At 38.0% G+C, this 24,080-nt stretch overlaps 1 protein-coding gene across 4 annotated transcripts in view; it reads left to right on the plus strand.

Annotated features, from left to right (window-relative positions):
- The window catches only part of MKLN1 (muskelin 1), a 223,900-nt gene that overhangs the window by 72,057 nt on the left and 127,763 nt on the right, over positions 1-24,080 (plus strand). For all 4 annotated transcript variants that reach the window (XM_080663161.1, XM_080663163.1, XM_080663160.1 and 1 more), the window contains exon 2: positions 8,847-8,916. In XM_080663161.1, the coding sequence (XP_080519287.1) occupies positions 8,847-8,916 (70 nt within the window). The remainder of the gene's footprint in view (positions 1-8,846; positions 8,917-24,080) is intronic.

Below are 24,080 nucleotides of genomic sequence, written 5' to 3' on the forward strand. Positions count from 1 at the left end.
CTTCAAATTTATATTTGGGCTACAGTGATCTATAATGTGACTTTCCATGTGACATACCTTATTAAGCTTTGAGGAGAGCATTAAAACCAAACAGTCCTGAGCCTTATCCAACTAGTATTTATGTTATAGTTGTGAATTGTGAATTTTACTTGAACAGACATGTGTAGAACTTAAATTTTAAAAGACCAGCATATAATTAGAGTCATATAAATCAGTGACACACTTTGAAAAGCTTATATTGATACAGAGATTTCGGGAGAAATTTTTCTCCAAAGTTAGCATAAAAGCAAAGTAAACAAGTTTTTTTGTGGAGAGTGATATCCATTTGGTCTAAAGTACTTTTGAAATTTTTTTTTCTTAGTTTATCACCATCATTTATGAAATCAGACCTAGGGAAAGAACTAGGTCTGGGGACAACACGTGCATGGTCTTAATATAGCAAACACTTAGCCTGCCCTGATTATTACCAAATCAGAACACCGGGAGTATTTGCAGTGAATTTTAAAAATAGGTTTAAGAATAGTTAAATACGTTTTTCAAATGCTTATAGATCCTTTGTAGTATTTCTGAGGAACAGAGTTTTTAAAATGCTGTGCCATAGGACTTAAGAGGTGAAAGGTCTCTATTAAGACCATGTCAAACTCAAAGGCTAACACAGGCCAAATAAGGTTTAAGTTTATGTGGGCTGCAAAAAAACACAAAAGCTTCAATTTTCATAGAAACATAGGTTTATTTTGATAGAGACATGCTGAATACAAAGGGCTGAAATAAATGAGTCATCGTTAACATAAAATAATAGAACATTTTAATAAAAATTAATATTTTTTCTTGAACATTAACTTACCAGACACCGAATAATTGCACGAATTAATAAGTGTAACACAAATAAACCTATTTTTCTTGTTCTCTGAAAGCGAAATATTTCCTGTTGCGCACACCAAACAAGTCAGTACAAGACTAATGATGTGGTAATGGCTGCTAAAATACTCTCTGCTAGTATTAGTGGAGAGATATGGTGCGCCTGTAAGGGAAATGAGTGCAACATGATTATAGTAATCAGTCATTAGCAAACGTTGTAGTTCATTATTAATAATTATGTATAGTAGGATATTGTAAAAATTAAGTTACTAAATTTTTATTAAAACGTTTCTTACATACTGTTATATTGGCTGGGCTGCAAAAATATTCATTGTGGGCCACATGTGGGCCGCAAGTTTGACATGCTTAAGCGGGTAGGGGGAGAAGTCTCACAAAATGAATGCATTTGGATTAGTTAATATTGGTTTGATCTCTCACCATTAGTACAATTTGAATTATTGCATTAATCTGAGGGGAGGAGTTAGATCTGGTACAAAGGAAAACATGAAAAAATCTAAACAGTAGCATAGAGAGAACACTGAACAAGGACAGGAGACTTGGGCTCTAATCGCAGTTTTGCCACCAATTAATTGGTAATTTTGGATCAATCATTAATTTCTCTGGCCTTTTATTTATTTTTCATACGAAATGAGAGGATTAGATTAAGGCCTTTTTGGCACAGGATAATAGCAAGATGTTGATATTACAGAATAGTTTTTTAAATAAATGTACCTCCCCCATTACACATGTAGTAACTCAAATTAAGCTAAATTATTTGCCCAACAAAGATATTTTTGGAACTTGATTTAGTAAGAAGGTGATTATGATTATTTTCATGTAATTACATGTAAATGCAGCTTTTGAGGGTGCTTGGAAAGAATTGGATATCTTAAATCTCTAATTTCTTTGTAGATATATTGTTATTTTGTCTGAGGTTTGGAGATGTGCATATTAAGCAGTAAACCTTTTCCATATCATGTCCAACTTTAATGGTCTTTGCTTTAGATAGAAAAGGGCAATTTTTACTTTGGAAATATATTCTGAAGGGCCAGTTGTTTAATTTTAGAAGATTGTGATTCAAGCTTTCTGAGGAGTATTTTTATATGGCTGTCTCAGCAAATTTTTCTGTTGTTTGGAGACCCCCAAACCACATTAGTTAGTTTTCTGATTTTGTGCTAGTGAGGGTTTCCAATTTTACCATTCTGTATGGGAATGTTTGTTTATTTTGTTGCCATTCTCTTTTCCCCAGTGATTGCTACATTTTACTTATGTGGAGTGTGTACACATAAGTATGTGATCCCAAAGTGCTTTGAATCCTTAGAGATAATTGCTACAGGCTCAAACATTTTCGAGTGCTTGGTAATAAGGTGACTTGAGTTTTGCTCTGGGTGTTGATAAGCAGATGCCTACTACTATTTGTTAGGCTATTGACATCCTGCAATTTTCAACAATGACTCTTCAGAGTGTAATGTAGGTATTAATTTTGAAATGGAGAAACTTAGGCCAGTAAGAGTGTAACCAAAGTCATTTATTAAGGGAGCATTGAAGCAGAGTTTAGAGTCCACATCTTAATACTGTAAATTCAGTCATATTTTCTACATGACTAGAGTATATTATCAGTGTGAAAAAATTTTAAATTTTACTAATATAAACTTTTTTGTTAATGAAAATGATATCATTGTGTGTCCAGGGTACACTTAAGCATTATGAAATGTACCTGTGCTTAATTTTCTGCATTTTTTTTTTTTTTTTTTTTTTTTTGTCTGTTAAAATGGGAGAGATCATTTTAGGTTAGTTCTTTCACTTACACTTTGGATCTTATTCTGATTTTGTTCATTCAATTATCTCTTTTTTCCCTATGTTATCCACCACTCAGTTTCTACTTCTGCCCCCATTCAATGCCCATTAAACCAACTTTCATTAGTCTTTAAAAAACTTTGCCTTAATCTCACATGTCCCATTTATCTGCTTCCCTACACAGCTAAACTCCCAAGAGCTTGTGTGTTTCTGTCATCATTACTTCACTAATTCATTCATTCAAAAACTTTTAATGAACATTTTCCAAGCATACTCAGCAATAGAGAAAAATGAATACTAATAAATCCATCTTCAACAACTATCAGCATTTTGCCTGACTTTTTATAAAACAATCTATTTGCACCCACCTCTTTTTCTTTCTTCTGGTATGTTTTAAGATGAATATAAAATGAATATAAGATTATTTCATTCTTAAATATTTCCATATGCATCAATAAGAGGACATTGTGTTAGTTTTTGATCGCTCTATAACAAATTATCACAAATTTAGCAGCCTCAAACAATACACATTTATTATTGCACAGTTTATGAGGGTCAAGATTTTGGGCATAGTTTACTATGTAGGTGTATCCTCTGCTTCAGATCTGTTACAGGGCTATAGTCAAGGTGTTGGCAAGGGATGGGGTTTTATCTTGAGTCTTGAGTGGGGAAGAATCTGCATTTAAGTTCATGTGATTGTTGGCAGGATTGTTTCTTGAAAGTTGTTGCCTACATTCTGCCCTTAGTTCATTTCCAATTTTCCCAACACCATTTATTGAAGACTGTCTTGACTCCATGGTATGCTCTTACCTCCTTTGTCAAATATTAATTGAGTATAATGGCTTGGGTCTACTTCTGGAGTCTCTGTTCTGTTCCATTGATCTATATGTCTTGTGCCAGTACCAGGCTGTTTTGATTACAGTGGCTTTGTAATATAACTTGATATCTGGTATTGTGATCCCTCCAACTTTGTTCTTCTTTCTCAAGATAGCTGTGGTTATTCAGGGTCTTTTTGGTTCCATATAAGTTTTTGAAATGTTTGTTCATGTTGTGAAATATGCCATTGGTATTTTACTGGGGATTGCATTGAATCTATAGATTGCTTTAGGTAGTATGGACATATTAACCATGTTAATTCTACCAATCCATGATCATGGTATATTCTTCCACTTGTTTATATCTTCCTCTGTCTCTTTTTTCAATGTCCTGTAGTTTTCTGAGTGCAAGTATTTTACCTCCTTGGTTAAATTTATTCCTGAGTATCTTTTTTATTTTTATTTTTATTTATTTCAGAGAGGAAAGGAGATGGAGAGATAGAAACATCAATGATGAGAGAGAATCATTTATCTCTGCCTCTTGCCCACCCCCCACTCAGGATCCAGCTTGAAACCTGGGCATGTGCCCAGAATGGGAATTGAACCATGACCTCCTGGTTCATGGGGTGACACTCAACCATTAAGCCACAACGGCTGGGCGTCACCGTGTGGCTTTAAGCAGACCCTTTACACAAATGGACTGCAGATAGGAACCCAAGGGCATGCAGACCCTATACACAAATGGAATGCAGATGGAAACACAAACTAAGCTAACTGTGCTTTATTATAGAGTAGAGACTCTGGCCAGTGGATTTAATCTTAGACCTTCTGAGGACAAGATTAGACTTTTTCCATGGCAAGACAGAGGAAGATGGGACCTTGGAAGGGAACCCCCTTAATTTTACATAATCAATAAAGTGTTCTACCATACCTCATCATTTTGTGAGGGCCTCAGGAAATTCTTTTCCCTGTGGTACCCCAAGAACTCCTTTTCCACCAGTAACAGGTGGAGATGCTGAGGGCACCCTACAAAAGCACAAAGAAGGCAAAAAGATTGTTCTCATCTCAACATTGAGAGCTATTGTAGTATATGTTCTTTGTCTTTTCTCCACCAATGTTATTATTACACTAGAGGCCCAATGCACAAAGATTCGTGCAAGAATGGGCCTTCCTTGCCCTGGCTGCCGGCACGGCCTTCGCTCCGGCCCGGAGCCACCTTTTTGCCTTCCCACACTGCCCAGAGGCCCGGAGCGACTGGGATGGGGTGGGCCGTCTTTGTTGGGTTAATTTGCATACTCACTCCTGATTGGCTGGTGGGCGTTGTGAAGGTACGGTCAATTTAAATCTTACTCTTTTTTTTTTTTATTAGTGTAGATGCAACACTTGATTAATCATGTATGTACTGTAAACTACTTTTTCCCTTCACTTAGTATGTAGTGAACATTTGCAACTATACTAAAGTCAGGCTGTAGAATACATCATGATTACATGGTATTCTGTAACATAGGTATGTCATAATTTGTTTAATGAATTCCTTATTGTTAGACAACTAGGTTGTTTACAGTTTGGCTGTTATAAATTGTGCTGTGATGAATGTGGGTGATTTACATGTCCTAGATTATTGTTTAGGTTAAGTTCCAAGAAGTGGAATAATACCGAGGTTGTATAGTGTGGTGATTAAGAGCATTGACTTTGGAATCAGATTGCTTGGGTTCCGATCCTTACTTCTTAGGTGTGTATATTTAGGCAAATTAATTTATCTGTCTCAGTTTCTTAATAGCTTATGTATGGAAAATACTTAGAACAGTGTCTGGGATATAGTAAAAGCTCACAAATGTTAGATGCTAACACAGGGGTGGGCAAACTTTTTGACTCGAGGGCCACAATGGGTTCTTAACCTGGACCGGAGGGCCAGAACAAAAGCATGGATGGAGTCTTTGTGTGAACTAATATAAATTCAAAGTAAAGGAGCGGAGGGGAGAGCAAGAGAACCCTCTGCTCTTTTGGCTCTGCGGGCCGGATAGAACAGCCAAACGGGCCGGATCCGGCCCGCGGGCCGTAGTTTGCCCACGGCTGTCATCATCATGGTTGGCATCATTATTTTTATTTAAAGTATATGCACACTTAAAATGTTTTTGATATGTATTATATTAAAGTTCTCTCCTAAAAAGTTGTATCAATTTACATTCCTACTAGCAAAATATGAAATACTATTTACTGGCTCTAGCCAACAACTGAGATTATAATTAAAGCATTTTTTTTTTTTTTAGGGTGTGAGCACAATATTATAGGGATAATCTATCTTTGTTTTATCTCCAATTTTTGGTTATTATTGATTCTGAATGTTTAAGTTACTTTTTTGTATTTTACATTGCTTATATTTTTCTAGTTGGTTGTTTGCCTTTTAATTTTGTTTGAGGTCTTTTATGTATTTATTTTTACCTTTGTGAGATGTGTATGTAAAAATAATTTTCTGTATAGTTCTGCCTTTAAAGATTTTTATTCACTCATCTATTTGATATTTATTAAGTACCTTCTGTGTACCAGGTATAGATCTAACTTTTTAAAAGTATACTTTTTATTTGAGAATGATTTTACATTTATAGCAGCTCCTCAAATAACCTTGTTTCCTTATTAGATTGATGAAATGCTGAGGAAACTTTTGTTATATCAGTTAAACTTATGGTAAAATTGGGTTCATTATATGTTGTTTCACTTGAAGTCACAGAACCTATTGACAGTGTTAAGGGAGGACTTACTATACAGAAGAGTAGCAAAGGCAGTACAGAGTTCCCATATGCCACTCACCTAGTTTGTCCCTTTGCTAACACCTTATATTACTACTAGAGTCCTGGTGCACGAAATTTGTGCACTTGGAGGGGGTTCTCTCAGCCCGACCTGTGCCCTCTTGCAGTCTGGGAGCCCTCGGGGGATGTCTGACTGACAGCGTAGGCCCGCTCTCTGCAGAGCCATCAGTCAGACATCCTTTGCGCTGCCACGGAGGTGGGAGAGGCTCCTGCCACTGCCACTGTGCTCGTCAGCCGTGAGCCCGGCTCAGGGCTTCTGGCTGAGCGGCGCTCTGCACTGACCACCAGGGGACAGTTCCTGTGTTGAGCATCTGCCCCCTGGTGGTCAGTGCGTGTCATAGCAACTGGTCGTTCTGCCTTTCGGTCATTTGCACATTAGCCTTTTATTATATAGGAAGGACTAGAGGCCAAGTGCATGGATTCGTGCACCCGTGTGGTCCCTTGGCTTGGCCTGCGGATATCGGGCTAAAACTGGCTCTCTGACATCCTCGAGGGGTCCTGGATTGTGAGAGGGCACAGGCCAGGCCGAGGGACCCCACGGGTGCATGAATCCATGCACCAGGCCTCTAGTATGCATATAAGATCTTTGGTTAATCTCTTCCTGCCCTTCCCCCCTTCCCTCTGAGATTCATCAGTCTGTTCCATGTTTTCATGCCTGTGGTTTCCGCTCCTGCATTGAGCGTCTGCCCCCTGGTGGTCAGTGCATGTCATAGCTACCGGTTTGGGTGGTTGAACGGTTGGCCAGTTGCTTAGGCTTTTATATATATAGATGGTACATTTGTCACAACTAAGGTACCAACATTGATTGATGCATTACTGTTACCTAAAATCCACATTTTATTTGTATTTCACTAGTTTCCCACTAATGTTCACTTTCTGATTCAGAATACCATTGAAGATACCATTGACCCTTGAACAACATGCTGGTTAGGGGTGCTGACCCCTCGTTGTAAAAAATCTGCATGTAACTTTTGACGCCCTGCCCCAACTTACCAATAACGTAAACAGTCAATTAATACATATTTTATATATTCTTTTTTTTTATGTAATGTGTTCTTTCAATAAAGTAAGTTAGAGAAAAGAATATGTTAAGAAAATCATAAGAAAGAGAAAAATACTGTCACAGTGCTGCCCTTAGTTATTGAAAAACATCCTCATTTAAGTAGACCCAATCAAGGGTTAACTACTTTTAGTTGTCATGTTCCCTTATTCTTCTCTGGTCTGTGACAGTTTTTCAGTCTTCCTGCTTTTCATTTTATTTAGAGTTTTTAAGACTACTGGTCATGTATTTTGTGGAATGAGGATGTTAATTTGAGGTTGTTTTTCTGATCATTAGACTGGGGAATATCAGTATGGACCCGTGGATATATTTATTTTATACTTTGGCTTATAATCTAATACTACATTATTTATTTTGTTTTTTATATTATTTCAGCTTTGACCATTTATTCTTCTTTCATGTTGATTTCTCTGCACCTTTGGCATGCCCCAGTTATTTTCTTCTTTTTTGTTTGTTTGTTTTTGGTAATATTACATGATGTTCTGGGCTTTAATCTTCTGAATTCCCTGCCCTGACCCTAGAATCAGCCACTTCCCCAACAATCCCTATTTATTTTATTGGACTGTGGTATGTAGAAACCAAGATCTGGGTGTGTTCATTGCCACTGAAGTGTCACTGCTTCTAGTCTCTTTTAGGAACAGAAGTAGGATTAGTGTGTGTACACACACATCTCTATTATTACTTGTGAACCTATTTATATTAAACTAAACATGAGTTCACATTGATATCTTTGATTTTAATCCAATACCACTGGTTCTTTCTAACCCCCCATCCCTTGCTTTTCTGTCCCCACTCCAATGTGAGAAGCTTAGCTCCCACCAGCTACAATCCGTTTATTTATTTGTTCAACCTGAATGTACATATAAAGTGTTTCAGAATTAACCCATGTTCCTGTGAAAGACAAGTTTACCAAATAAAGTACAGTTTTTATGTATGGTTCCATTTATCTTTAGTTTACAGTTTACAGTGAAGGCACCGTTTTAGTTATATCAATTTCTTTTTTATTATATCAATAATATAATAAAGTTAGTTATATCAATTTCTTTTTTCACCTACAGTTCTGCTTTTGATGATGGACTAAAAGAATTTCTTGGTCCATAGATTGATTATATAAATATTACATAAAATGTAATATGTAACAATTATATAATATGTAATAATACAATATAATTGTATCTAATGTATTATATTTATTATTAGGTATTTTACTGCTTTGTTTTTACCTAAAATTCCTAAGTACATCTTCAGGTCATTTTGTCACTTGATATGAAGTAGAACTATGTTTTTCTTGGTTTTCTCAATATTTTGAAATGCTATCTTTATCATATTTTAGAATATAATATATACTAGATGTTTTCTGTTTCTGTTTTATTTTCTCCTCTTTTTCAAGTTCCAGACATTATATACCTTGATAATAATTTTAGCATCTGGTAAATTATTCATCTCTTGGCATATTTATGTTCACTTATTCTTTTAATTTCTATAATTTTCTTTTTTTTTTTATTTCAGGAATATTTTAGTGGATAAACCAAATGACCAATCTTCAAGGTGGTCTTCAGAGAGCAATTATCCTCCCCAGGTAAGATTATGTGTAGCTTCAGATACTATTTAGAAATTAAAATTTAATTAGATAATTGATTGGCATTTATATGGATTTCATTAATAGTTTATTCAGTATTTGAAATTATGAGGTAAATTTTTATTTCCTCTTTTTTTGCTTGTTTAAATTTTGGAAGGATTTTTATTTCATAGGTAAATGCAGTGTGGGATTTGATGAAACATAAACTTTATACTTCTGTCTACTGAAATGTTTAAAATCTAATTTCTATTTTTTCTGGATTACTAATGATAAAAAACTAAGTTTCTTGATCCTTTTGAGAGAAATATTAACTAAAAAGAACTGGTTAAACCCGGCCCATGTGGCTCAGTTGTTGAGCATTGACCTATGAACCAGGAGGTCACAGTTCCATTCCCTGTCAGGGCACATGCCTGGGTTGTAGGCTCGATCCCCAGTAGGCAGGAGGCAGCTGATCAATGATTCCCTCTCATCATTGATGTTTTTATCTCTCCCTTTCCCTTCGTTTCATATATATATGAAATAAATAAAAAGAACTGGTTAAGGTGCTGTTACTGTTCTGAGTGGTAAAACTGATTGGAGTACTGATCTGAGCAGAAGTTGTGACTTCTGCAATGAAACTCAAGTCATTCTGTGTATGTTTAAGGAAATCTAAGATGAACTTTGACTCAATGATACCTTTAGGGGAAAATAAACTTAATATAATTTGTTATTTTTCTGAAGTAGCGTATTTAGATGACATCAGGAACATGAGGTAAATTTTTTCCTTGGGAAGTGATGCGGGTGCCCCACGTTGAACGCCAGTTGCGAGTATTCCCCCCATGTCCCACGTGGTTCAGGGTTCGGGCTCTGGAGGAGGCCGCACGCAAATGAAAGAGACTAGACAAGAAAATAGTTATTTGGAAATATTGGAGGCCAGGCGGGAGCCCAGCTCAAGAGGAAGGACTCCGCTTTGCTCTGGCCTTGCCATCCTTTTTATTCAGGTCTGGGATACACACATAGCCCTTAGGCAGGCAATTCCAATAATAGCTCGATGATAGCCCATCAGCAAGGATTTACATAAGACTAAAAGGTGGAAGTTGCTTCAGCTCCCTTTGTCTCAACTAGACAGTGGGTGCTTGGCTCTAACCCTTGCCAGAGCCTTCAAGGTTAACCAGCCTTCCGGATTCCTTGTCCACCTCTTTCTGCTAGTGAAGGCAATGGGCAGCTTCCAACAAAGTGGTGTCTGTAGACATCTGGATTTAAAGGTAAGTATTCTTTCTGTTATATACTTTCAGTATTAACACATTATGTCCTTATCTTTGAGGAAGAATTAATATTCTCATAGGAAAAACAGATGGGTAAATAAAACTTTATTTTTTTATTCTACTGTAATTCTTGGAAACTAGTCTCTGTACTTATTTTTTCTTTTATTTTTTTTACTATTTGCATATCTTTTGAACCACCTGGTGTTTAAATGTTTCATTACAAAGACACATTTAAACACCATTCTTTGGTGTCCAAAGAATAGACACAGCTTTTATCTATAAAAGACCTGTGGCTGTCACACCCTAACGTGGAACGACCAAACAACCGGTTACCAGGAGGTGCTGGAGCACCTCTTGGTTCCTCCCCCCAGCTCGCAAGCAGCTCGTGGAGGTGGGACAGGGCTTGCGGCTCATGCGGCGCGGCGGGACTCACACGGGGCTGGCAGGGCTGGTGTGGCGGAGGCGGGGCCCGTGGCTCTCGCAGGGCGGGTCTGGGGTACCGCCAGCGCGGAGGGTCTGGGTCTCACGCGATTTCGCGCACTGGGCCTCTAGTATACAATATAAAAAATAATAAAACACCAATTTACTCATCAACCATTTTTAAAAATGAAAATTGACCACAACCTTTTGAAGTCTCCTGTGAGCCCCATCTATTATCCATCCTCTAATTCCATTCCAATAACTATTATTTCATATTTTGTTAAGCACTTTCTTACAGTACTGTTATATGTATATGTTTATAAATATCCTATAATTTAAGCTTTGAAGAGTTTCTTTGAAGTAGAATTGCTGGATCATAGGGTATATGTATGTACAACTTTTTTTTTTTTTTTTAATTGATTTAACAGAGAGAGAGAAAAACATCGATTTGTTCCACTATTATGCATTCATTGTTTGCTTCTTGTCTGTGCCCTGACTGGGATCAAATCTGCAAACTTCCTGTATCGAGACAGTGCCCAAACCAACTGAGCTACCTGGCTGGGGACTATGTTCAACTTTTATTAGGCAGTGCAAAATTGTGTTACAAAATGGCTATATAATTTATATTTTCACTGGCAGTGTATAAAAGTACCTAAGCATTGTATTCTCCCTGTCTTTCTATGGCTGATTTTTAGATTTTGCCAGTCTGGTGGATCTTTCATTGTAACTCACTGAGTTAGGTTCCTGTGAGCTTCTGGTCACATTTTCATCAGCCACTCAATACATAACCTTATTTTATGTGTGTTTCTGTTTAAAGACACTTTATTTTATAGATATTATTTATTCATTAGCATTGAACTCATAGCCAACAGCATTATACTCATGCCTGAACGAAGCTTATTTAACACATTTTCTCTGGAAGGCACATCACAGTCTTCTTATATTTAGAAACACTATATAGAACTTCAGCACTATACGTGGGGACCAATTTAGACAGGGAAATACTAACAGAAAGCACAAAAATATAAAAAATCTGGCACTGCATAGTCATGAAAAGGACACTTATTTATATTATGAAAGCTAAAACAAGAAGGTAGTGTCCCTTGTTTGACCTCATCTGGGAGAACGTGCATCAGGAGACTCAATTTTTTTGCTGTTCTGTGTGATTCCGGGATGACTGAAAGTGCTGTTGGTATTGAGTTTGGTGATAAAAATAAATTTTAGTGAGTAGGCGAATTCACAAATATGTAATCCATAAATAATGAAGAGTGACGATACTGTAACTAACAATTAATTTAGCTTAACTTGAACAGCTTTGAGAATTAGAAAGAGGAAAAGAGGATTCTGAAAAAGATCATCATGATGAAATTTTAGGTCTTGAGGACTTTTTCTAGAATCTACTTTGGATATACTGTTGTTCTGTTTGGTTAATTATTTCATCAGGTTTCAGCAACTGGAAGCAATTTTGTGCATGGGGTGCACAACTGACCAAGTGTTATGAGGGAGAAGACAAAAAAAATCTCAGTAACAAATAGAAAAACAAAAATATAACATATTTAGGGCATTGTTAGTATAAGGATAAGTAATATTCTACTAGGATATTTTAGTGGCCTCTAGGATAGTGTTATCTAGTAAACTTTCTGTAGTGATGAAAATATTCTATAATTTATGCTGTATAATATGGTAGGTGCCAGCAACATGTGGCTATTGAGCAGTTGAAATGAGGTTAGTGCAACTGACAAAAGCAATTTTTAATTTTATTAAATTTTCATTAGCTTAGATTAAATAGCCCCAGGTGGCCATTGGCTATGAATTAGATTTCACAGATCTAAGGCATTACTATTATTAGGGTGTACTGTTTGATTCTGATAGTACTTTACTCTGTCTGTAAGAAATGTTAATTATGTTTAGTATATACACCTTAAGCAGATAAGAAACATAATGGTGCAGGTTATCTAGAGAAGGGTGGTAATCAAACTCAACACCTCTTAGTTACTCCTTTCTTTGCCCAGAATGAGGAAGGACTTACATGTATGCATTGGTGCTAGGATGTATAGCATGTTTTGAGAATGGCACCCCAGAGTGAATAAACCCTAAATACCTCTCTCTAAAGCTCATGTTGGGGTATGAGTGGGGTAGGTAGAAATATAAATATTTTTCTTTTAATATATGTCTATTATAGTTTTTTTTCAAATGGCAACTAAATTGTCAGGACTTAAATACTTGTTAAGTTGTTTGGCCATAACTACTTAATAAGTTGAACTGTTAATATTTCTTTTGGTTTTGGGTGCTGTATTTAGTCATCTATTGCTCTTTAACAAATTACCCTAAAACAATGCAGTTAAAAAACAATAAGCATTTATTATTTCACACTGTTACTGAGGGTCAGGAATCTGAAAGTGCCTTAGCTGGGTTGTTCTGGCTCAGGAAAACAAAAGAATACCCATGTATAGGGGAATGCTGGGATACATTTACTGGTAGACAAAATGAACTGGCATGCCAGTTTACTTGAAGGGATTTCCACTGTAAAATGAGAAAAGCATGATGTAGGGAAGCACCTATAACAGGGGTGGGCAAACTTTTTGACTCGAGGGCCACAGTTGGTTCTTAAACTGGACCGGAGGGCCGGAACAAAAGCATGGATGGAGTGTTTGTGTGAGCTAATATAAATTCAAAGTAAACATCATTACATAAAAGGGTACGGTCTTTTTTTTTTTTATTTCAATAGTTTTATTCATTTCAAACATTTTAACAAGAAGAATGTAAACACTAATTATTATAATTTGAAACTTCAAAAAATGGAGGAATCATAGCACAATAACATACCTTATATTGAATATGGCAAAGGCAAAATAAAATTGCCTAACAAAGGAAAGGTACAAAAGCCTTTCAAATTAAACTTAAATATAATAAAATAATTTAAAACTAAAACAAATAGAAAAGAACAAAATGTGTAGTGTGAAAGAGCCCATTATCAATGTCAGATTGCATCCACTGGACTCTATAAAAACAACCAAGTGCCACTTTTAAATGCCCATTGCAACAGTTTTTCTTATTAAAAGCTGGAAATGGCAGGATATTTATATATATACCCCTACTGTGACAGCCTGGCAGAGCATTACAAAGGAGAAAACCCAGCATCTGGTGATGTCCATAAGTACAAGACTTCAGGCTGTCATTACCAGGAAAGGGTTTCATCCAAGTATTAGATATGAACATTTGATTTTCAGTTTTTCATTTGTCCAATTACTTCTGAAACCCTGAAATTAAGCGATTTTGTAATAAAATCTTTAGTTCATCACATTTCTATACAATCTTTTTGTTCAACCCACTGAATTAGGGTTCGTTCACACTAGCCGTGCTGCCGTTGCAGTGTGGTGCAGTACTGCAATGCAGCGCAGCTAGGGTTAATGCAGGGTACACAGGTTTCCATCATGTTTGCGTTGATGCTAATGTGCAGTGGTGCATGTTAACACAAATGCCCTGTAGCATGCGTTTTTACAGGCGCAAGGGGGAGAAGCAAACACAGCGCAAAGTGCATTTGTTTTGCCGCTAACACATGCGGTTAGTGGCCACGGTAGCGTTACTGATACCGCATCCGTATAGCAAAAAAATGCAGCTGCAGCATGGCTAGTGTGACATGTCCTCTGTGTGTCTTTTTCCCTGCTGTGCGCGTCCGCAGTGGGAAAAAAAACTGCAGTGGATACAAGCCCTAAAAGCTGAAAGTCTTTGTTGTTTTATTAACAAGTCATTGTGATGTACAGAATGTGGGAACAGGAAAGAATTGTGTTTGAGTAGAGCTCTTAATCTTACCTCAGAAAGGCTCTGATACTGTGCTCTCCAGGGGCGTGTCTCCCTACACACCACGATAAGGTGTCTACGCATTCCCAGGGTGATGTCGGGAGACGCGTCCGCGGGCATTACAAGGAGCCTCTGGAAGATTGAGAGGTTGTTCCTTCTACTGAATGGGCGGATATAAATCCGCCCACTCAGAAGAAGGAGCTGTGGCCGTGTTTCCCGACGTTGCCATGTTAACGCTGCTGGTGAAGGAGCTGAGCGGAGAGCAAGAGAACCCTCCGCTCTTTCGGCTCCGTGGGCCAGATTGAACAGCCGAACAGACCGGATCCGGCACGCAGGCCATAGTATGCCCACGGCTGACCTATAATAAGATTCTACCTAAATAATGACTCTCCTTCCCTCACTAATATGTGTATAGCTATGTATGTATGTATATTTGCATTTGATGTCAAGAGCCAAGAAAAAAGAAATGAAAGGATGCACATCTGGTTGTTGGCATTGGTTATTTAAGAGAGGAGGAGATGAAGGAGGAAAATGAGAAAAAATTATTCTAAAAAGTTATTTCAATTAATAAACATTTATGATATTCCATCTGTAAAGTATGTGTGTGTGAGTGTGCATAGAGAGTGAATTTGAAAAATTATCAAAATGGTGGTAGTGGTTATATCAGGATGATGGAATTCAGGTGATTTTTAATTTATTTTAAATTTCAGTCATACTTCTATCTCTTTTATTTTCATTTTCAATTATTTGTAATTTTTATCAACAGAAAAAAATTACGGCCATGTTCATTGTAGTAGGAAGCATATATCTTGAGATTTAATGAGGAAACATTGTATTGATTCTGGATCATCTTTACTAGTAGGGAGTAAATGTAGCATGAATGAAAATCCCATAAATACTTAAAGATAGGATAGTAATTGTATCGTTCTCCATTATCAAATACGTTCCATAGGAGAGACTGATACTGCCACAGAAAACATGCATTTCAAGGTGACTGGTGCATACTTTAGAATTGGTTAAAATGTTTGCATGGGCAGTTACAGATGTCTTGATAATTGCTTTAAAAAGATTAGATCACAGCTCTTTTATAATTATATGCTCCTTCTAAGGTAGTTTAAGGAAAAGTATGGTATTAGGTAATATACTTTGCTTTCTGGGGTTAGAGAGAGCATTTAAAGTTGTTTAACAAACATCAAACATTCTGCTTTTGTATAATCTAAACAGGTCAAAGAAGCTATAGTGATTATTTAATACACTTAGGGTGTGAGTGTATGGGGGGGTGCTTTCGCTTTTGTAATACACTGATACTGATGTTATTCTTTCTCTGTTTGATAAACCATAAGAAGAATATTATAAGAATAAGGGTTACTTGCTAAATGAGAGAATAAATAGAAAATATATGCACTTTAACATAATTTCTACCTGTTTTTATGGTGTTTTGTCTAAGTTTGTGAAAAGATCATTGTATATATTGTATAATACACTTTAATTAATATAATTTATATACAATGAAATGCATGGACCTTAGGTGTAGTTGAAAAATGCATGCACTAATATAATTCATACCCCTGTCAAGATATGAAATGTTTTCATCACCTCAAATCATTCCTTTCAGTCCTTACCAATGAATCTTTAACTCTCACACACTCCACCCAGATGCAAACACTGTTTGGATTTCGTGTGCCATAGATTAGTTTTGCCAATTCTAAAATGTAATATAAATGGATTCATGGAGCATATGTGTGTGTGTGTGTGTGTGTGTGTGTGTGTGTGTGTGTGTGTATATGTATGTATGTATGTATGCATGTATATGTATATATATATTTTTTCTATATGGCTTTTTTTAAATGTGTATCTTTATTGATTTCAGAGAGAAGAGAGAGGGAGAGAGAGATAGAAACATCAGTGAGAGAGAATCATTGATTGGCTGCTTCCTATACTCGCCCTACCAGGGATCGAGCTCTCAACCACAGCCTGTGCCCTGACCAGTAATTGAACTTTGACCTCCTCATTCATAGGTTGACACTCAACCACAGAGCCACAACTGCAGGGATATTAACCTTTTAATAACAGAAATCCTATTTATTTGGTTGTCAATAAAATTTTATCCTATATAATAAAAGCCTAATATGCTAAGTGTCCGGTCATCCTGCTGGCTGTTCAACCAATCAAAGCATGATATGCTAAGGCTGCTCAACTGGATGCTATGAAGTGCACTGACCACCAGGGGGCAGACACTTCGATTGGTAGGTTAGCTTACTGCTTGGGCCCGGTCAATCGGGACTGAGTGAGATGGGCCGGATACGCCCTGGACCCCTCCTGCGGTCCCTCCCCAGCTGGCTAACCTCCTGCGTCCCTCCCCCAGCTCCAGTTGTGCATCGGTGGGGTCCCTTGTCCTGGCCTGCACCCTCTTTCAATCCAGGACCCCTCGGGGGATGTCAGAGAGCTGGTTTTGGCCTGATCCTACAGGCCAGGCCGAGGGACCCCACTGGTGCACAAATTCGTGCACCGGGCCTCTAGTGTGTGTGTGTGTGTGTGTGTGTGTGTGTGTGTGTGTGTGTGTATACACACACACACACACACACACACACACACACTAATATGAAGATATTTTCTATTGGATTTAGAGTTGTCATAAGTGGAGTGATGAATGGTGTACACCATATTGTATAAACACTAATTTTTTAGTAGTTACAACACTGTACCCAACTAACCATTTGTCAGGGAAAACTGACATCTATCTAAACCAGCCGTGGGCAAACTACAGCCCACGGGCCGGATCCAGCCCGTTCGGCTGTTCTATCCGGCCTGCGGAGCCAAAAGAGTGGAGGGTTCTCTTGCTCTCCCCTCCACTCCTTTACTTTGAATTTATATTAGTTCACACAAACACTCCATCCATGCTTTTGTTCCGGCCCTCCTGTCAAAAAGTTTGCCCACCCCTGACAAGATTTAAAACGATGAATAAAGGGTGAAAGGAGGAGAAAAGGATGGGAGGGCATGTACATTAATGAGAAAGACAGAGATGTGAAAGCTCTCTTGCCTACCTGACAGTTGTATTCTTTTTTCTTTTCTTTTTTTTTTAATCTTTATTGTTGAAAGTATTACATAGGTCCTCCTTTTCCCCCATTAATAAATACAGTAGTATTCTTAAGAAACTTTGAGTTACTAAAGATCATATTACCACAGCCATATTATATGGATAAAAGGGATTAATGACTAAAGAATAGCTATCTCAATTTTCTAATTCATTGTCTATAATAACATTTAATGGTTAAATATCCACAAAACAATATGATACATCAACAAAACCAAGAATAAGAATCATATGAGCATCTCAATAGATGCAGAAAAAGCATTTGACAAAATTCAACATCAATTTATGATGAAGAACCAAGATGGCAGCATAGGTAAATGCCTGTACTGGTAGCCTCCCACAACCACATCAAAATTACTGTTAAGTTGCCCTGACCGGTTTGGCTCAGTGGATAGAGCATTGGGCTGTGGACTGAAAGGTCCCGGGTTTGATTCTGGTTGGTTGAGGGCATCTACCTTGGTTGCAGTAGGTTCGATCCCCAGTAGGGGGCGTGCAGGAGGCAGCTGATTGATGCTTCTCACTCATCGATGTTTCTTTATCCCTCTCTCTTCCTCTCTATAAAAAAAATCAATAAGAATATATATTTTTAAAAAATTACAATTAGCGCCCTAACTGATTTGGCTCAGTGGATAAAGTGTCGGCCTATGGACTGAAGGGTCTCAGGTTTGATTCTGGTCAAGGGCATGTACCTTGGTTTAGGCACATCCCCAGTAGGGGGTGTGCAGGAGGCAGCTGATTGATGTTTCTCTCTCAGTGATGTTTCTAACTCTATCCCTCTCCCTTCCTCTCTGTAAAAAAAAATCAATAAAATATATATTTTTAAAAATTACAACTAAGCTCAGCTAGTCCAATTCACATGCCCAGATTGCAGGCTTGATCCCCAGTTAGGGGGTGTGCAGAAAGCAGCCTGTCAATGATGTTTCTGTCTCTCTATCCTTCTCCCTTCCTCTCTCTCTAAAATCAATAAATCATATTTTTAAAAAGTTACAATTAAAATACAGAACAACTATAATTCAGAACTTTCTGAAGGCTGGCTGAATGGAAATCCTACAATCAGAGAAGTATGAAAGAAAGCACTAAGAGACTGCTAGGAGGGATGGAGGCTTGGAACAGGCTGGTCCAATATCCATGTGTGGCATTTGTTTAATCAGGAGACATACTGTGGCTGCAGAGGCCTGCCATGAGGAGCAAGGGATCCCAGCCTCACACCAGCGCCCCCAGCCCAGGGTTCCAGAACTGGGAAGAGAAGTCCCCATAACTTCGGCCTCTAAAAACCAGCAAGGATTGTGGCTAAGTAACCCAGAGGCTGCTGGAAACTCAGGTAGTTTCTCTTAAAGGGCCAGCACATTAAATTACATGGACTTGCTTCCTCTGAGCTCCAGCGCTGGGACAATGGCTGGGGGCGGGCGGACCCAGGGACATACAGGAAGCAACTGGATTGTCTGGCATCAAAGCAAGAACTCGCGGGTGGCTTTCAAGGGTCATCGTTCCTATGCTAAGACCTCTCCTGTCGCAGAACTGACAGGCAGCTATATCTGAGTTTCTATCACCTTGGCCCACACTGTTCTCTCCACCCTGGTGATTCTGAGACTCCGCCCCATCCAATTTGCAGACCCACCCAAACTGTTGCAGTGGCTTTTCCATATGAATGGCCTATCTTGGCTCAGGCTTCAGGCTTTCCTAATATCTCTCAAACAAGCAGCAGCTGGTTTGAGCATGCCCCAGGCCTATCAATAAGAAGCTCAAGACAACTTGGCCTTGCCTGGGTACTTCCAATTCCAACTCAAGTAGCAGCCATCTGTAGATGGCTCTGTAGCTCATGCTGAATGGCCCCAGGCAATGGCTGACTTTGCACCTCCCTGGAGGCCCCAGAGCCAGGTATCCCGGTGGGCAGCTTCAGACCCTGCCATATTACACCTTTACACATCCACAAGCAACACACTCAAGGGACAGACTCAGTGAGCACCAAAGCCCCAATGAAGCAAGTCCTGCTCCATAGGGGTGTCTCCTGCACAGCAGCTCTTCCAATGTAGACACAGATGGTCCATTCCTCCCAGTGATGCCAACAATAATCAAGGCTTGACTACAACAAGACTGTGTATACAGCCCACAAAGGGGTGCACCTAGAGTGCCCAGCTCAGGTGACTGGGGAGGCTGAGGCCCTGGACCCTACAGGACACCTACTACACATAGCAGTTTTACCTAATACATAAAGAACAGAAGAAGTCTCCAGAAAAGGAATTAAATGAAATGGAAGCGAGCGCACTACTAGATATAGTTAAAAACAGTGGTTATACGGTTGCTCAAGGATCTGAATGAGAGTTTCAAGGGACTTAATGAGACTTTCAAGAATCTTGGTGAGAATTTCAATGAAAAAGGACCAGTCAGAAATTAAGCATACACTAACTGAAGTAAAGAATAATTTACAGGGATTCAACAGTAGAGTTGAGGATTCTGAGAATCAAACCAATAATTTGAAATATGAGGAAGGCAAAAAACACCCAATCAGAAGAACAAAAAGAAATGGAAGCAAGCCAATTACTGGATACAGAGTTCAAAACCATGATTATAAGGTTACTCAAGGATCTTCACAAGACTTTCACGGATCTTAGTGAGGACTTCAAGGAACTTAGTGAGAACATCAATAATGTAAAAAAGGACCTGTCAGAAATGAAGGATACACTACCTGAAATTAAGACTAATTTAGTGAGAACCAACTATAGAGTAGAGGATGCCAAGAATCAAATCAAGCAATTTGGAAGATGAGGAAGCAAAAAAAACAAAAACAAACAAAAAAAAAACAACAACAAAAAACCTAATCAGAAGAGCAAAAAGAAAAAAGAATCCAAAAATATGAAGAGAGTATAAGGAGCCTCTGGGACAACTTCAGGTATACCAACATTCCCATCATGGGAGTCCAGAAGGAGAGGAGAGGCAATATTCTACAGAAGGAGAGGAGAGGGAGCAAGATATTGAAAATCTATTTGAAAAAATAATGACAGAAAACTTCCCCTGCCTGGTGAAAGAAATACACTTAACAAGTGCAGAGGGTCCCAAACAAGAGGAAGAGGCACACACCAAGACACGTCATAATTAAAATGGCAAAGGTTAAAGACAAAGAATCTTAAAAGCAGCAAGAGAAAAGCAGTTACCTTCAAGGGAACGCCCATACAACTGTCAGCTGATTTCTCAACAGAAACTTTGCATGCCAGAAGGGAGTGGCAAGAAATATTCAAAGTGATAAAAAGTAAGGACCTACAACTAAGATTACTCTACCCAGCAAAGCTATCATTTAGAATTGAAGGTCAGATAAAGAACTTACCATACAAGGAAAAAGCTAAAGAGTTCATCACCACCAAACCAATATTACATGATATGTTGAAGTGTCTTCTTTAAAAAGAAGGAAAAATAAGATAAAAAACATGAATAATAAAAAGGCAATAAATACATATCCATCAACAATTGAATTAAAAGTCAAAATAAATGAATAAGAATTTGTTATACATTTATTCTTGGCTGCAAGGTGGCTAGGAAGAACTGGCTTGAGAATGGAGGTTGGGTCAGCCAACCAACAGTGTCAACCAAAGTCTGATTGACTGATTGTAATCTCAGCACTGTCATTTATTAGCTGTGTAACTATAGTCAAGTTATTTAGCCTTTTCAAGCCACAATGTCTTCATCTGTGAAATGAGGATGAAGAGGATGATTGTTGTCATTAAAATACTACTCCTGTTCCTCCTCCTACTAAAATGAGATAATGCATGTTAAAATCTGAACAGTGTGACAGACAAGAGACTTACTGCTCACAAAATATTAGTTCTGATCTTATCTTTCATGTCATCACCAGCTTCATTCTTTTATTTTGTTAAGATGAAATTCACACAACCTAAAATTAATCATTTTAAAGGGTACAATTCAGTAGTATTTAGTATATTCACAGTGTTGTATAACTATCACTTCTATCTAGTTCCAAAATATTTCCATCATCCCAAAGGAAATCTAGTATCAATTAGGCACTCTCCTTTTCCCCTTAATCCTGCTCCTGGCAACCATTAATCTGCTTTCTACCTCAGTGGATTTAACTGTCCTGAATGTTTTATGGAAATGGTACCATACAATATATGACCTTTGTGTTTGACTTGTTTCACTTAGCATGTTTTTGAGGTGCAGCCACATTGTAGCACATATCAGTACTCTATTCCTTTTTATGGCTGAATAATATAAATATTCCCTTTTGTTCATCCACTTATCAGTTGTTGGACATTTGGGTTGTTTGCATTTTTTGGCCATTGTGAATAGTGCTGCTCTTAGCATTTATGTACAAGTGTTTGGACACCTTTTTCACTTTATATATACTAGAACTCCTGGGCCATATAGTAATTATATATTTAACTTTTTGTGGAGCTGCCATACTATATTCTACATTGTCTGCACTGTTTTACATTCCCACCAGCAATATATGAGTTATAGTTTTTTTCAACTTCACCGATACTTACTATTTTATTTTTATAATAGAGGCCGGGTGCACGAAATTTGTGCACTCGGGGGGAGGGAGGTGGTCCCTAAGCCTGGATTGTGAGAAGGTACAGGCCAGGCCGAGAGACCCCACCAGTGCATGATTGGGGCTGGGGAGGGATGCGGGAAGTTGGCCAGCTGGGGAGGGACCACGGGAGGGCTCCAGGGCGCGTCCGGCCTGTCTCACTCAGTCCCGATCGGCGGATCCCAGCAGCAAGCTAACCTACCAGTCAGAGCATCTGCCTCCTGGTGGTCAGTGCACATCATAGCAAGTGGTTGAGCGGCCTTAGCATATCATTAGCATATTATGCTTTGATTGGTTGAACGGCCGACCAGACACTTAACATGTTAGGCTTTTATTATATAGGATTATTAGTATAGCCATCCTAGTGGGTGTGAAGTTTTATTGCATTGTGGTTTTGATTTGCATTTTCTTGAGGACTAATGAACATTTTTTAACTTATCCATTGGCCATTTGTTTATTTTCTTTGGTCCAAGGGGTATTGAGGTCCTTTGCCCATTTTTAAATTCGGTTTTCTATCTTTTTGTTGTTGGGCTATAAGAATTCTTTATATATTCTAAATATTAAACCCTTATCAGATATATTATTTGCAATTATTTCTATTCTGTGGGTTGTCTTTCTGATTTCTTGATAGTGTCCTTTGATACAGAAAACTTTAATTTTGATGAAGCTTCTTTAGTTTGTATTTTGTTGCTTGTACTTTTGGTGTCAGTATCTAAGAATTCATTGTCAAATTTCAAATCATGAAGATTTACTCATATTTTCATCTAAGATTTTATGGTTTTAACTCTTACATTTAGATCTTTGATCTTAGAGGATCCATTTGGATTAATTTGATTCATTTTGAGTTAATTTTTCTATATGGAATGAAGTAGGACCACCAACTTCATTCTGATCACCTTTATCACCTGTATTACCCATTGATGTGAATCATGAAGACACTACAGCATGATGAGTTGTTTTTCTGTATAGCTTTTCCCCATGTGTTCAGTCAGTGGTAGTTTCCTTTTTAATTTTTACTAGAGGCCTGGTGCACAGATTCATGTACTGGTGGGGTCCCTCGGACTGGCCTGTGGGGATTGGGCTAAAAACGGCTCTCCGACATCCCCCGAGGGGTCCCGGATTGCGAGAGGGTGGTTCTTGGGTGATGCACCCCGGAATCGGGCTCTCTTCTCTCTGGTTCTGAGTGCGTCACCCAAGAACCGCAACTTCCAAGTCACTGCAGCTCGGCAGCTCCTGCGTTGAGCATCTGCCCCCTGGTGGTCATTGCACATCATAGCTACTGGTCGGATGGTCGCTTAGGCTTTTATATACACTGAGTGGCCAGATTATTATGATCTCTGAACGCATAATAATCTGGCCACTCAGTATGTATATGGGGACATGGTTGGTTGGCCGGCCTGCCTGCTGGTCGAACTCCTAGTCGAGGGGACAATTTGCATATTAGCCTTTTATTATATAGGATATACAATGAGTGGCCAGATTATTATGCGTTCAGAGATCATAATAATCTGGCCACTAAGTGTATATAGGTAATTGAAAATATTCTTCCTAATGTAAAATGTGTTTCCTAATTAACTGATAAAATAATCCCATCTTATCCTGTGTATAATAGGAAAATGTGAGTACATTAGACATGTTTATAGTAGGTCTGGGTGTTTTAATTTATAAAATTTGCAGCAGTGATTACTAAATCTCCTGTTTGTTTCTAGGTTTAAATTTTTGCTATTATAGTCAATCAGAATATAATTGCTATTTTTGCATTATAATATTGTTTTATTTGGTTATTCATAGTCTGTTATGTCTTTTCTTGAGTGATATTTCTTGATTATAAGTGGTCTACTAGTCCTTTTTTCCTCCTTCATCTACAGATGTATTTTCCGGCAGAAAAGTGGTATGTTATGGTAGCCTATATAAGGCTGTTGCATACAATTCTTTAGCATTAAAATAAAATCTACCCGTGCAGGATGGACAGAATAGACCTTATATGTACTTCTCTTATCTGTCCCAAATTTTAACTTTTAAAGTTGTCTCTTTGTTTTAAAAAGAGGAGGATATAATTTGGTCA

The sequence above is a fragment of the Plecotus auritus genome (assembly GCF_963455305.1).
Source record: "Plecotus auritus genome assembly, chromosome: 4".
Lineage (NCBI taxonomy): Eukaryota > Metazoa > Chordata > Mammalia > Chiroptera > Vespertilionidae > Plecotus > Plecotus auritus.